Here is a 15,273-nt window from a genome sequence, read left to right as displayed (position 1 = left end):
TCCGATTTTCGTTTAGTTAGTACGGTTTTCGTCTGAAAAAAATCATAGAAGCAAATCTACGGAAACTAAAGAATACATACAAAATTTTCAACACATGACGTCACTTCTGAAGTTGTATTCTGACGTACGAGAATTTTTGTATGGTGTGTAACCTCTTCACTTTTGACATGAGACTAGCATGCAACAGAAAAACAGATGAACGGTTGTCCGAAAATCTGATTGTGTGTACAAGGCTTTACAGATAGAGGGAGTTAGCTAGATTGTTTCAACATTGTCAGCACTTTCTTGAGGAATTGCAGAAAGTAGGTTTCTAGTTTATGCAAAAATGGAGAAAGGCTGGTGCTATGAAAGTCAGCAAAAATATTGTTTTATTATTGCATGTGAACAGCAGTCAAAAAGAAAGCCAACGCGTTTTGACCGTCAGGCCTCAATTATGGCTGGGTTTCTAGTTTCATCCTTGCTAAAAGATTAATTAGTAGCTTGGTGTAATATACCAAAGGTGGGAGATTTTCTGCATTTCCGTCTATTATATCATTTTTTTCTGATGATTATACCTTTATTTCCTCATATTATTATTTTTATTATACAGGATTTATATAGTGCCGACAGTTTACGCAGCGCTTTGCAGCATTGGGGTAGACATTACAATACAATACAATACAATTTAAGACAAAGGGAATCAGAGGGCCCTGCTCATTAGAGCTTACAATCTAGGAGGGAGGGTCAAGTTATACAAAAGGGTAATAGCTGTGGGGGATGAGCTAATGGAGACAATAGTGAAGTTGTTAGATGGAGGCAGGATAGGCTTCTCTGAAGAGGAAAGTTTTCAGGGATCGCCCAAAAGTGGATAAATTTGGAGACAGTCTGACAGATTGGGGTAGTGAGTTCCAGAGGATGGGCGAGGTTCAGGAGAAGTCCTGTAGGCGGATATGGGAGGAGATGATGAGGGAGCTAGAGAGCAGGAGGTCTTGGGAGGAACGAAGTGGGCGATTAGGTTGGTATTTTGAGACTAGGCTAGTGATGTAGCTCGGGGCAGAGCTGTGGATGGCTTTGTAAATAAGTGTTAGTATTTTGAATTTTATTTGTTGGGCAAGTGGCAGCCAATGGAGGGATTGGCAGAGTTGAGGAGGGGGAACATGAGTGAATGAAGGAGGAGCAGGAGTATACAAGGATTTTTTATCCCAAGAGAATACTCAGGATTATTGGTAATCTTCAAGGTCCCTCTTTCGTTTTTTTTTTTTTAACTTGGTATTAACAATGGTATCCTTGGATTGTTTGGTTTTTTGAATTAAAGTGGAATACCATTTTTTTTAGGAATTCACTGGAGGGGAATGGACACACAAGTCCAAAGTAGTGATCATTTTCTGATAATAATGATTACTCATCAGTGTCACCTATCAGCGCCCATGAGTGCCCATCATAGTTTCATAGTTAGTAAGGTTGAATAAAGACACCAGTCCAACCTGAGTGAATGTCTACAATTGTCCCTGTACATTGCACACTCACATTGGTCCCTACCCTCCACAATCCAAGGTCCCCATTCATATACTAGGGCCAATTTTGGACAGAAGCCAATTAACCTACCTGCATGTCTTTGGATTGTGGGAGTAAACCAGAGTACCTGGAGGAAACCCATGCTGGCACAGGGAGAACATGCAAACTCCAGGCAGGTAGTTGGTTGGGATTTGAACCAGTGACCCTTCTTGCTGCTAGGTGAGAGTGCTAACCACTACACCACTGTGCCGTTAGTGCTGCCCATCAGTGTTGCCTGTCAGTGTTGCCTGTCAGTGTTGCCTGTCAGTGCCCATTAGTGCTGCCCATCAGTGTTGCCTATCAGTGCCCATTAGTGCTGCCCATCAGCACACATCAATTAAGTAGAAAAATTCTGTGTTTGCAAAATTTTATAACAAACTATTGAAAGTTTTTGAGGTTTTTTTTTTTCAAAATTTTCATTTTTTTTTTTTGTTTTTAGCAAAAATTGATTACCACCAAAAGAAAGCTCTATATGTATGATAAAATAAATTTGTTTAGGTATAGTGTTGCATGACCACCATCGTTTTTGGGGCACTTTTTGGCCGCTAGTGGGGCGCTTTTAACAGCCGCTTTGGCGGCACTGCCCATTGATTTCAATGGGCAGGGGCGCTTTAGGAGCAGTGTATACAGCTCCTACAGAGCTGCAAAGATGCGGCTTGCAGGACTTTTTTTAACGTCCCGCAAGCGCACCGTTCCAGTGTGAAAGCACTCAGGCTCTCACATTGGGACTGCAGATGAAGCATTTTTTCAGGCTCTTTACAGGCACTATTTTTAGCGCTAAAGCGCCTGAAAAACAACTCAGTGTGAAAGGGGTCTGAAAGCTGAAAACTAGTCTGGGCAGGAAGGCGGTGAACGTGCCCAGTAGGCTAGTGGTGAAAGCGGAGTTCCACCCATTTAAAAGTCAGCAGCTAAAAAAAGTGTAGCTGGTGACTTTTAATAATCGGACACTCACCTGTCCCACAGTCCAGCAATGCAGGTGTCGGCATTCTAACTGTGGGTGCCCGGCTGTGGCTGCACAGCCAGGCACACACTGCGCATGTGCAAGCCACGCTGTGGATGGCCGGGCAACCTTCTGCAGGGAGGGAGGGGGGGGGGGGTGAGGTGAACTTCCTTCCGGCGCTGCGGAGGCCTGGGAGGAAGTGGGAGCTGGGTAGGGTTGCCACCTCATTCCTTTAAACCCAAACACATAATTACACAGGTTATCAGGCTAAATGAATGCAGATAAGGCACCAAGTGAGTTTAATTATCACCTTAATCAGCCACAGAATCTATGTAATTAATATGTGTTTGGTTTTAAAGGGATGAGGTGGCAACTCTAGAGCTGGGTGCCCATAAAAACTGGGTATCTGCTTCACCCCCAAAAAAATTACATCCAAATGTCATACCTCCCAACTTTTTGAGATGGGAATGAGGGACACCTATCAGCAAAAGTATGCAGGCATAGGACACACCCCCTGACACGCCCCCTTAAAGGAGAATTGTATAAAAAAACTCAATTAAACCCACAAGTGATTTTTTTTTTACCACTACTATTCTTTTATATTGGTTTTGGAATTTACAAATGCAGCAATTTATAAATCAGATGAAAGGTTTAGCTCTGGGGAACACTTTCTGATAGGTAAAAAGTGCATTTTATATACATGGATCAGACCAAAATGAGGGACAAATGCGGAGGAATGAGGGACAGAGGAACATTGCACCAAATCAGGGACAGTCCTTCCAAATCAGGGACAGTTGGGAGAATGTGGTATGTCAGGGGGTCACCAACACTTAAAGCATTAATTAACCCGCTGCTACTTTTTTTTTTTCTACACCTGTAAGGCAAAAGGCATAATGAGCTAGTATGCACCGCATACTAGCTTATTATGAAATACTTACCTTAGAACGAGGCGTCGGTATCTCACCTGGTCCACGACGAGGGAGCTGACATGTTCCCTCGGCGTGTATCGCGGCTTCGGCGCTGTGAGTGACCGGAGCCGCGATTTTGTCACTCCAGCGCATGCGTGTGGGAGACTTCTTTCAGCTGAGAATCCCCTGTGCACATGCACAGCTCCAGTCAGCGGATCATTGCACGGGGAATATCTCCTAAACCATACAGGTTTAGGAGATTATTTTTTTAACCTACAGATAAGCCTTATTATAGGCTTATCTGTAGGTAAAAGTTACAATTTTGACTATACAACCACTTTAAAGCAGAAGTTTTTGGGTGGAACTCCGCTTAAAAAAAAAAATGCTTCTGTTCATTCTACCTTTCGGCCAGCAGGCGGCGATCTATACAGCAACTAATTCTCTGTCAGCCTTGAGGCGCTTCTGTCTAGTCTAGACGAAGACGCTCTGTTCCTGGGTGAAGGTGACCTCTGTCCAGCAGAGGGCGCTCCGTATACACGCTCTGTGTTCTTCGGCTAACCTGTAGCGAAAGGTGACCTCCAGCCAGCAGAGGGCGTGCTCCTCGGAGTAGCGTCGCTCTACACGATGGTCTTTGCTCGCTGGTGTCGGACGTAACGCGTCATCGGCAGCCACAACAAGCGGGACTGGATCGAGCGTGGCCCCTGCTGCCTCTCCCGTGTGTGTGTAATAGTAGTAGAGAGTCCCCGGTGCATCACGTGACCGAACACCGCCAACATGCCGCGGATTATGATAAAGGGCGGGGTGTGGAGGAACACCGAGGTGAGGAGGGGATAGAGCGGCCAGGTTACCCTGGTGATGGGTGCTGTGTGTAGTCCTCCATGGAGGAGACAGGACAGCCCCAGTCAGCTGTGGTGACCGCCATGACTGGAAATGCTCATTGCTTGGCTGTTGTGGGGGTTGTGTATACATGGTGGGTGGGGGACTGTGACTGGAAGGACATGACAGGTAGGTATGGAGAGGACTGCCCCCCCCCCCCCCCAGTTATGTGTGTTAGGCCTCATTCACACACACTGAGGCCCCATGTATGTGTATGGGGGGGGTGCGCTGTCTGTCTACACATGCCCTCATTTGATGGCCCTGAAGGCAGTCTGTATCATTGGGGGGGGGCACTCACCCACACATACCTACCTGTCATATAGGATGTGTCCTCACATGGGCTCCTCACAGTACTAGGGGGGCTCAGGCTATATATAGAGCGGGCCTGTCCGTTCTCAGTGTGACTGAGGCCTGGTATACACTATGTATGGCTAGTGGGAGCTGCTATTCACTCCCATCACATTTATTAAAGGATAAGTTCACCTTTGGGAACATATTAGGCGTTCCACCCATTTCGTAGGGTGATATATATATATATATATATATATATATATATATATATATATATATCCCATTCCTACTGCCGCAGCAGCTCGCCGACTCCAGCAACATATTATAAAAGCCAGCAGCTACAAATACTGCAGCGGCTGACTTTTTTAATAAATGGACACTTACCTGTCCCAGGGTCCAGCGATGCTGAGCAATCGCTCGGCTCTTGGCTGGTTCCCCACTCTGTGCATCTTAACTGGTCCCCGCTATATCTCCTGGGACCTGTGTGTCCCAGAAGATAGCGCAGGGGGGCGGGAAGAGGCGTAGACTCCCGTGGGAGTCTGTGCCTGGAAGTGGGTGCAAATACCTGTCTTAGACCGGAATCTGCATCCCCCCCGAAAGGTGCCAAATGTGACACCGGAGGGGGGAAGGGTTCCAAAAAGCGGCGGTTCCATTTTTGTGTGAACCTCCGCTTTAAAGTGGAACTGTAGCCTACGGAAATAAAATTGGCAGACAGGCAGGATTTTCAATGCCTGTCAGCCCTTGTACAGTGAGCCACGCACGTACAGCTCGAGACCCAGAAGCCAGCTGCCCAAAGATTTCTTTGGGCGGGGAGTTCTGGGGATAGTGCATCGCTGGAGCTGAAATGAGTATTGTTCGGCTTTAAAAAAAAAAAATAGTTTTGATTTTAGCATTACTTTGTAAAGCTTAAAGTGGTTGTATTCCCCTATATGTGAATTTTTGAGCTTCAGGTAAGGCTTACCTAGATTGTAAGCTCTAATGAGCAGGGCCCTCTGATTCCCCCTGTCTTGAATTGTATTGTAATGTCTGCCCTAGTGTTGTAAAGTGCTGCGTAAACTGTCAGAACTATATAAATCCTGTATAATAATAATTTATACCTGTAAGGTAAAATGAATATCTCCTAAACCTGCATGGTTTAGGAGATATTCACCTCGTATGCAGCCGCTGATGTCAGAGGCGCATTGTGCCAGAACTTGTGCGCATGCATGGGAGTGACGTCATTGCGGCTCTGGCCATTCTCAGCACCCCAGCCAGCGAACGCAGAAGAAACATGTCAGCCCCCTCATCGGTGTGCAGGTCTTTCTGCGGGGTCTTCTTACTAAGGTAAGTATTTCATAATGTGCTAGTATGCTAGCACATTATGCTATTGTCTTGCAGGTTTTTTTTTTCCAGAGGTTTACTACCACTTTAACCAAAACCGCTGATTTAGCCGTTTCACCAAACTGTTACATTCAAGGCACAGGGTAAATGATAACTGTAACAGTTACTTGTGGTCTCAACTAAACTGTCAAACTATCAAATGGCCGCTGTCATAACTGATCACAAATGTGCATCATGTCCATTGTAGATCAGATAGAGGCTAAGACAACTCTAAGGCCACTTTCACACTGAGGCGCTTCTAAACTGCCAGTAAAAACACTGAGCGCTTTTGAAGAGCTTTTCAGGCACTTTTGAAGAGCTTTTCAGGCGCTTTTGAAGAGCTTTCCATTCATTTCAGTGGAGAGGGAAGTTCTTCACAGCCCTGCCAGCACACTGCCCCAGTGTGAAAGTGTTCGTTGATTTTAATGGAAACAAGTTTTCGTGAGCTTTTTAGGCACTGTTTTTAGCGTGAAAGTGCCTGAAAAGCGCCTCAGTGTGAAAGTGGTCTAAAGGAAAGGAGGGTTTATTTCCTCTTTAAAGCGGTGTTCTGCCCACCCCAGCAAAAATTAAATGCCTGCAGCTACACATACTGCAGCTGCTGACTTTTAATAATCGGACACTTACCTGTCCTGCAGTCCAGTGATGTTGCCACCACAACTGATGTTTCCATCAGCTGTCGGGTGCTGCTGCCACCATTGCCGATAAGGGAACCCGGTAGTGAAGCATTACGGCTTTGTGCCAGGTCAGTACTGCGCATGCGTGAGGCACCACTGCGCTCTCCTACTGCCCCAGCGACAGAGGGAGCCGAGCTGCTGATGTAATGCGCCGCGGTCCGGTCTCCCGGAAGTGGGGAAAGACAGGTATCCGCTCCGCCCGAAAGGTGGCGCTGGAGGATGGGAGGAGACAAATGAGAGCAAATTCTACTTTTGAGTGGAACTCCACTTTAACTTTTTGAAATGTCTCAAAATGACAGTTCTTTCAGCCCTATGCATGTAGTGAAGTGTGATGCTATGCACTGCATAAAAATGCAACCAGTTCTACTTTTTTCAGCACACACCAATGCAGCATGACAGTGTGAACTGAATCAATAGGAAAAAAATAAAGCAGGTTGCCTTGTCTATGTGTTGGGAATAAGCTGTGTAATGCTGCCTTATGCAGTTCAACCAGGATGGTGTGAGCAACACTTAAAGCTGAACGCTGGGCACAACATTTCTAAAATGTCTTTAGATTTTTAGTTTTTTCCTCTTACCCATGCAGTGTGGATGTCTGTGTGATTTTTGTTTTTTTTCTGCAATAATTTTATAAGGCCACCGTGGAAGTCCACCAGCCCAGCACCGTTGTGTCTTCGCCACCTACTGACCCCAACACCATAGTCCTGTCTGTGTTCTCCCCTGTGTGTGTGTTTCCCCCCCCCCCCCCCCCCCCCATTTCAGAAACCAGAGGATTCTGTGGTCTGGGCTTTTTGATTAGGAAAGCTCACGGGGGTTATCAAGATACCTGGGGTCCATAGTCGTTGTACTTTAACAGGGAGATAAGTTTGTTCATTACAGGAAGGAATACAAATAAGGTCACATTCGGGCTCAGTTCACATATATGTGGTGCGGGAAATGCAGTGAATCCTATGTGTTTCCTGCACTGCTTTGAAATTGCATGGCGTTCATGCAAACTCCAGTGGGTGTCGATGCTAAGTAAACAGCACCGCAAAACAGTTTACAAAAGGCAGTTCGATTGACAGAATCGCATCGCATAGGTGTGACCATCCATGCAATGCGATTCCAGTGTAAAGAAAAAAAAAGAGTCCTGCACCTCCCGCCCTTTTTTTTTTTTTTTTTTTTTTTTTTTTCTTGTGCAAATGCGGTACAATTTGAGCCATACAAATGAAAGCCTCAAGTCGCACTGCCAAGACATTGCATGTGATCCGCACAGGCATGCGGTGCAATTCCTCAATTCCTGCGCAAATCATATGCGATGTGCTGCATCACATATATGTGAACAGAGCCTTAATGGGTGAGTGAACAACCACAAAGATATTAGAAATGTTGTGATCTAGAGCTGCATGATTAGTCGTTAAATATTGCAATCTCGATTCAACCCCCCTCACAATCTTAATCCAGCATTTCCATGATTCATTCATGTAAGTGCAGAGCTGTTCTCTGCTCACTCAGTTGTCAAAAAATAAAGAAAAAATAAAAAGCTAGCAAATGTTTATCAAAATTGTCAGCGCTGAGAAGTAATTATAAACATCGGGGGTTATTTACAAAGGGCAAATCCGCTTTGCACTGCAAGAGCACTTGAAAGTGCAGTCGCTCTAAATCTGAGGGATAGATCTGAAATGAGGGGAAGCTCTGCTGATTTTAGATTTTATCATCTAATCATATGCAAGCTAAAATGCTGTTTTTTTATTTTCCTTACATGTCCCCCTCGGATCTACAGCCACTTTACTTCCAAGTGCGCTTGCAGTGCAAAGTGGATTTTTCTTTAGTAAATAACCACCATTGCATCTTCTTTGGTTCTTTTAGACCAAAGTAATGAACTTCAGTCTGTAAATGAAGACATTTTAACCCGGGGGCCACATGTGGTGCATTCTCATGTGGCCCTCAATCTCTTGCTCTGGGATGGTGGGTTGGCAAGCCCAGATCAGGGGTTGCCAGCCCACCATTCTAGGGCATCAGTGTTGTAAAAGAAGCCAGTGGTAGAGGAAACAAGCAGCTGCGGAGCAGAGCCACATAGGCAAATGCTTCCTGTATAGTGCTGGCTTCCATCACAGGCAGAGTGATACCAAATGCACTTTGCCTGGCACAGCAACAGAAGGTGATACCTGAATGAAAGACTTATTAAAAGTCAGTTTATTACTAAAATGACTGTATATATGGGCATATCTGTTCTGCAACAGTTACTGGGCTGCTTTCAAACTTATCCACACTGAGCCATAGAATTCAGTTATTACCTGGGGGTTTGGTGCTCTTAGAAAGTGCACCACTCCTGCAGGATATAATAGACTTCTATGGCAAAGTGTAGCTAACCCGCAGGAAAGCCACTGGTGCACCCGCTGTGTGGGTAAACCCCAGTGCATCAGTGTGAAAGCAGTCTTAGGCCCCTTTCACATGATCGGTCCAACCCAAATCAAACCCTCCATTCACCTCTCTGGAGCGGCAGATGTTAATGGCAGAGACCCTAGAAAATAAAATGGCAGTTGTTGCAATATTTTATGTCACACTGTATTTGCGCAGCAGTCTTTCAAACACATTTTTGGGGGAAATACTACACTTCAATGAATAAAAAAATAAAAATAAAAAATTCAGTAAAAAATGTTGTTCTGCTGCAAGAATCGGCATCTTTTGTTCTAAGCAAAACCTTTTTTTTTTTTTCTTTTTTTTTTTTCTTTTTTTTTTTTTTTTTTGCCAGAATCGTGCAGCTCTATTTTGCTCACAGTAAAACTTTAAAGTGGACCTGTGACAGGCAGAATAACAGAATAAATATCCCGCAGCAAAACATATCATCTATGTTCTCCTGCTGCACTGTTCAGCTGCCTTGAGAGAAGAAGATATCTGGTACTCCGGTGTGGCTTAGTCAATGGAACAATGCTGGTGCTTGTAGATTGGCTCAGTGTTGTCATTATGGGGGGGGGGGGTGGTTTGGAGACAACCCTATGCAAGGGTTCATGCACTGCAGCAGGTGTATAGCCGGTTATGCTTTATAGTGCCTCAGGGAAATGGGTACAGTTAGTACAAGCAAATATATGCAATGCTGTGCACTATACATATGGGAAGTTACATACAAAGTATCGCCACAATTTGAAAATCCTTGTTGGATCCTCCTTGGTGCTGAGTGCACATAGCACTTGGTCCTGTCCAGATACATTTATTATAGCAAAGAATAAAAAATAAAAACCGCTGAGGTGATCAAATACCACTAAAATAAAACTTGTGAGGAAAAAACATCAATTTTGTTTGGGTACAGCATCGCATCACCGCGCAATTATTGGTTAAAACGCTGTGCTGTATTGCAAAAAATGGACCAGACATTAAGGGGACAAATTTTCCGGTGCTTAAGTGGTTAAAGCTAGAGGTCGACCGATATGGGTTTTTCTCTGGCCGATGACGATGCCGATATTTAGAAATCATGGTGGCCGATAGCCGATATATATGATGCCGATTTTTTTTTTTTTTTTGGGCCGATATGTTAGGCCGATTTTATTTTATTTATTTATTTTTTTCCTTTTTTATTTATTTTTATTTTTTTAATCCCCCTTGATCTAACACACCTTTCTCACTGGGGCGTTTTTCAGGCGCTTTTGGGCTAAAAATAGCGCCTGTAAAGTGCCTGCAAAATGGCTCCCCTGCAGTCTGTGTGAAAGACAGAGTGCTTTCACACTGAGGCGATGCGCTGGCAGGATCTTAAAAAAAAAAAGTCCTGCAAGCAGCACATTTGGAGTGGTGTATACCGCTCCTCCACCAGTCCTGCCCATTGATATGAATGGGCACCACTGCCGAAGCGCATGCAATGTGATTTGGCAGCAGTGCTTCATGGGTGCATTTAACCTCTTCCTTGGCTGCTAGCTGGGTTATATGTGCCCCACTAGCAGCCAAATAGCACCGCTAAAATGATGGTAAAGAGCCGCTAAAACTTGCGTTTTACCATCAACGCCTGCCCGCTTCAGTGTGAAAGCAGCCTTCATAAGTGATACAGAAAATTTCTTACATTTAAACATTTATTAAACAAAACAAACCTCCAATCAGTGTACTTGTATGTATGATTTAGATTAAAAAAAAACCTATGTATTTATTAAAGTGGGAGTCCGCCGGGACTCCGCGTTTTTTTTTTTTTTTTTTTTTTAAAGTCAGCAGCTACAAATACTGCAGCTGCTGACTTTTAAAATAGTGACACTTACCTGTCCAGCGCGCCCGCGATGTCGGCACCCGAAGCCGATCTCTAGATCGACACTCGAGTGCTGCCGCCGCCATCTTGGGTATGGGAATCAGGAAATGGAGCCTTTCGGCTTAATTTCCCGGTTCCCTACTGCGCATGCGCGAGCCGCGCTGTGCAATGAGGACGGTCCCCGCTGCCTCTGGGATCTGTGTGTTTCCCAGCAGGCAGCGGGGCACTTGCGGAAGGGGGCGGGCACTTGCGGAAAGGGGCGTAATGTACGCCCCTTTCCGCAGAGAGCTAGCCCGGAAGTGGGTGCAGTTACCTGGATTATCCAGGTAACTGCACCCCCCTCCCCCCTGAAAGGTGCCAATTGTGGCGCCGGAGGGGGGGAGTAATCCGATGAGCGGAAGGTCCATTTTAGGGTGGACCTCCGCTTTAAATAAAAACAGGTAGTCAAAACTTTCGGACGAAGAAAAAAAAAATGGGCTAACTTTACTGTTTTTATTTTATTTTTAAATAGTGTATTTCTTTCCCAAAAAAATGCATTTGAAAGACCTCTGTGCAAATGCCGTGTGACATAAAATATTGCAACAACCGCTATTTTATTCCCTAGGATCTCTGCTAAAAAGATATATATAATTTTTGGGGGGTCTAAGTGATTTTCTGGCAGAAAATACAGGATTTTTACTTGTAAGCAACAAGTGTCAGAAAAGATTTGGTCTTTAAATGGTTAAACTGAGAACTTCTACACACAGAGATGACTTCATTCATTCAGTGTAAACATTGTATCATTTAGTTCTTTTCTTGGCAGTCTGCCCAGAGAGGAGGAAAGTGTTGCTATGACGACTCAGGCAACTTACACTGACTTCTTACAGAAGTCATTTCAAAGTCCTGCTGTAGTTCTAAATCGGCTTTTTAGCCGATGCCGATTATTTAAAAAACGGCAAATATCGGCCGATATATCGGTCGACCTCTAGTTAAAGCATTGTTTGCATTAAGGTAAAAAAAAATCAGTCTCCCTGTGCACCCCATTCCCCTGTATGAAAAGGAGTAAGAAAGGGGAGAAGAGATCAGCGCTGTGCATGGCTGCATCTATTCACCCCTCTTTTCTTACACAGCATTTGAGCAGCAGCAGGAGCCATTGGCTCTTGCTGCTGTCGATCAAATGCAGTGAGGAGGAAGTGGGGGGGGGTGAGCCCAAGTCCCGCTGTGTAAGTCTATGGAGCGCGGCTCTGTAGACACACAGGTCGGAAGCGTGGGGACTCTCTCCCCATAGCCAGTGGCCCGAGAAGAAACATATTTTTAGCACTGATCACTGTATTAGTGTCACTGGTCCCCAAAAAAGTGTCTGTGTCAGATTTTCCTCTGCAATGTAGCAGTCCGGCTATAAGATGCTGATCCCCACCATTATTCGTAAAGAAATAAATCAAAATATCCCATAGTTTTGTAGACACTAACTTTTGTGCAAACCAATCAATATACCAAAAATATGTAACAGAATACATATTGGCCTAAATCCTATGAAGAAAATCGATGTGTACGCAGCCACAGCCTACTTTGATTTAACACTGCACTGAATTCAGGAGCAGTGTAGCATCACCATCGCCTCACCATAGGAGACTGCATTAGGTGAACTAAGAGAAAACTGTAAGTGTATATGCCTTTTTAATAAATGCGATAACTTCCGTGTGAAACGGCTGCTTCTTATTTTGCTGCTTATAGAAGGTAAATCGTGCTGCCTTTCTTTTCACAGGATGAAATTCTTAAAGCTGCGGTTATGAAATATGGCAAAAACCAGTGGTCTCGTATTGCATCTTTGCTACACAGGAAATCTGCTAAACAGTGCAAAGCCCGATGGTAAGTCAGACTGTAAAAATACATCTAGAATATTGCAAAAGGACAACGCAGCCGGTTTAAGTGTCTGTCTCACTCTAGGGGCCTGTCTTTAAGACGGCTCTGCCTAACCCAATACCAGCAAATAATAGATGGCTTTTTTTTATTGGAATGAATGGGAGATTTGGCTGGAGTTGGGCTTGAGTGTATTTTTAATTCTGCTGCAAGAATGTTGATGTTTGTTTTCCGATGACAGGTATGAATGGTTGGACCCGAGTATTAAGAAGACAGAATGGTCTCGTGAGGAGGAAGAGAAGTTGCTGCACTTGGCCAAGCTGATGCCTACACAATGGAGAACTATTGCCCCAATCATAGGTCGCACAGCAGCTCAGTGTCTGGAACATTACGAATATTTACTGTAAGTAAAATCCTGGAACTTAATTGATTTATCTCTAAGGTTTTTCATAGTGTTATATGCTGTATGCCACTTCTCGGCTGTGCAAATTCCTGTCATTGTAACTGCCAGGATCTGTTGTGTGTCACCTTGGTGTGCATAGTGATTCATATGGCACTTATTGCTGTAAAAACAATTTGTAGCACCAGCACTTCTTAAAATGTAATTGGTAGCTCCTGATAATCTTGCATTGTATGTGATGTGCCTGCCCAAATTCTGGTGTGAGAGTCTCAAAATGGAGCATCAACTGCTTGCGTGACTGAAATAAGGAAGGTCTTTTCTCCTTATTACAGGTGGTGGAGGTGAGTAAAATGACTGGAGGTCTGCTGTAAGATCTGTCAACTTTCTTAGACTGGGAGAAGTGGTTTATAGGATAACTGAATAATGGGAATCTGATCTTCACCCTTGGTTGGCTATACTACTGCAACCTTATCTCTCAGGATTCACTTTTATTTAATTTTCCCAAAATGTCTTTCAGGATGACACCTGAGAGATTGTAGTTTCTCCCCCACAGATACAGAAACCCTTCACCATCAAATTTTAAAAGGAGGCCTATCCCCACTTATCCTCAGTGTTCATGTTTCCTCCGAACTTACACTTTTTTTTTTTTAAACTTTCTTTTGCTTACGAGTTCTCAAATATCCTCTCAGTATGTGCAGGGAGAAAGCCTGCACTGGTCTGTTATCATTTTGCCCCAGTTTTTCATTAGGAGGTAGTGGGTGCTTCTGGTCTCTGTATTGCCGACATGTTTCTGGTAGCTGAGGAGCATCCTCAGACATGTCCAATGTCCATCGTCATCAGTTCCCAAAGTGGGGAAACCTTCAGGAGAGGACTGCAGCATCTGTTTCGGCCGCAAGGATGCAGGGGGAGGAGGCAAAACCCACCTGGTGCCAATTTCTGGTTTTGGTCTTTAGCGCAGCGGCCTCTTTTGATTTCAGAACTGGCATTCAAGCCATGATTTTCACTGCAGACTCTGCGGGATGGAGGAGCCAGAAAATGTTGGCACAACTGGTTCGCCTTCTTGTTTTTGATTCTGTGACAAGAGAATAGCAGGATCTGGAAAGAGACATTTTCTTCTCAAAAGCTCATAAGAGGAGATGCCCTTCTGAGGAAGATCCAACTGCCATATGGAATAAAATGCCTAAACTAGAAGCGTCCTATTCCCCAGGTCACAGAAAATACAGATTTTAGCTTTTTAAGGACATTGGCATCATAAAAGAGCCGATGGACAAAAAAATATATAGATCTGCTGCTTAAAAGATCCTGGCTGTCTATTATGGGGAACATAAAGCCTGCTATGGCAATTTCCTGTATTGCTAGGAACCTTGAATACTAGCTAAATCCGTTAAAGCATATCATATGGTGGGAACAGTCAAAAAGAGATTTTGAAATCTCTTTGACCTTGTCTAGGGCTGTGGGATAGATTGATGACTCAGCCATACGAATACAAACAGACTTGGGGATGGTGCTGCTATAAGACCTCAAACAGAACAAAATAGATTATAGCACCCACATACAAAAATTTAAATCCTGCAAGGCTATTTAAAAACACCTGAACATATGAAAAAAAATGGGATTTGGTCATATAGTGCTAAGCCCACTTCCTGCGTCAAAGTACCCCATTATCAGTGAGTCCTACAGTAGTAATAGCATGAAAGAACCTGCGTCTCCATACGAATGTCAGCCAGATCGGAGGTACTTACAAATTCTGTCAGAGGAGCCTTATGGCTAAAGACTTGACTAGGAAACTCCATTGTTAAAGTGGTTGTAAAAGCAGAAGTTTTTTTTTTTTATCCTAATGCATTCTATGCCTTAAGATAAGCCTTCTATGTGTAGCAGCCCCCCTAATACTTACCTGAGCCGCATCTCTATCCAGCAATGTGCATGAGTGCTTTGGCCGTCAGGGATTCTCCCTCCTGATTGGCTGAGACACAGTAGCGGCGACATTAGCTCCCACTGCTGTCAGTCAGTAAGCCAACCAGGAGAGAGAGGAGGCAGGGCAAAACCGCAGCTCTGTGTCTGAATGGACACAGAGCTGCGGCTTGGCTCAGATACCCCCTTTGCAAGCTGCTTGCTGTGGGGTGTACTCAAGAGGATGGAGAGGTCAGGAGCTCCAGAGAGAAGAGGGGGATCTGGGCGGCTCTGTGCAAAACCACTGCACAGGGCAGGTTTATAGAACATGTTTGTTATTTTTAAAGGAAAAAAAATTG

At 44.4% G+C, this 15,273-nt stretch overlaps 1 protein-coding gene across 1 annotated transcript in view; it reads left to right on the top strand.

The window, feature by feature from the left end:
- Positions 1–4,022: 4,022 nt before the first annotated feature.
- The window catches only part of CDC5L (cell division cycle 5 like), an 85,364-nt gene continuing 74,113 nt past the window's right edge, over positions 4,023–15,273 (top strand). Inside the window, exons 1-3 of the mRNA XM_077488956.1 lie at positions 4,023–4,200; positions 12,530–12,633; positions 12,866–13,027. Coding sequence (XP_077345082.1) covers positions 4,156–4,200; positions 12,530–12,633; positions 12,866–13,027 — 311 coding nt within the window. The 5' untranslated portion in view covers positions 4,023–4,155. The remainder of the gene's footprint in view (positions 4,201–12,529; positions 12,634–12,865; positions 13,028–15,273) is intronic.

Source organism: Lithobates pipiens, unplaced genomic scaffold (genome assembly GCF_037356315.1).
Source record: "Lithobates pipiens isolate NorthernLeopardFrog02 unplaced genomic scaffold, aLitPip1_a1.2 Scaffold_18, whole genome shotgun sequence".
In the NCBI taxonomy this organism is placed as follows: Eukaryota; Metazoa; Chordata; class Amphibia; order Anura; family Ranidae; genus Lithobates; species Lithobates pipiens.
The sequence above is the reverse complement of the archived record's forward strand: the minus strand, read 5'-3'. Positions and strand labels throughout refer to the sequence as shown.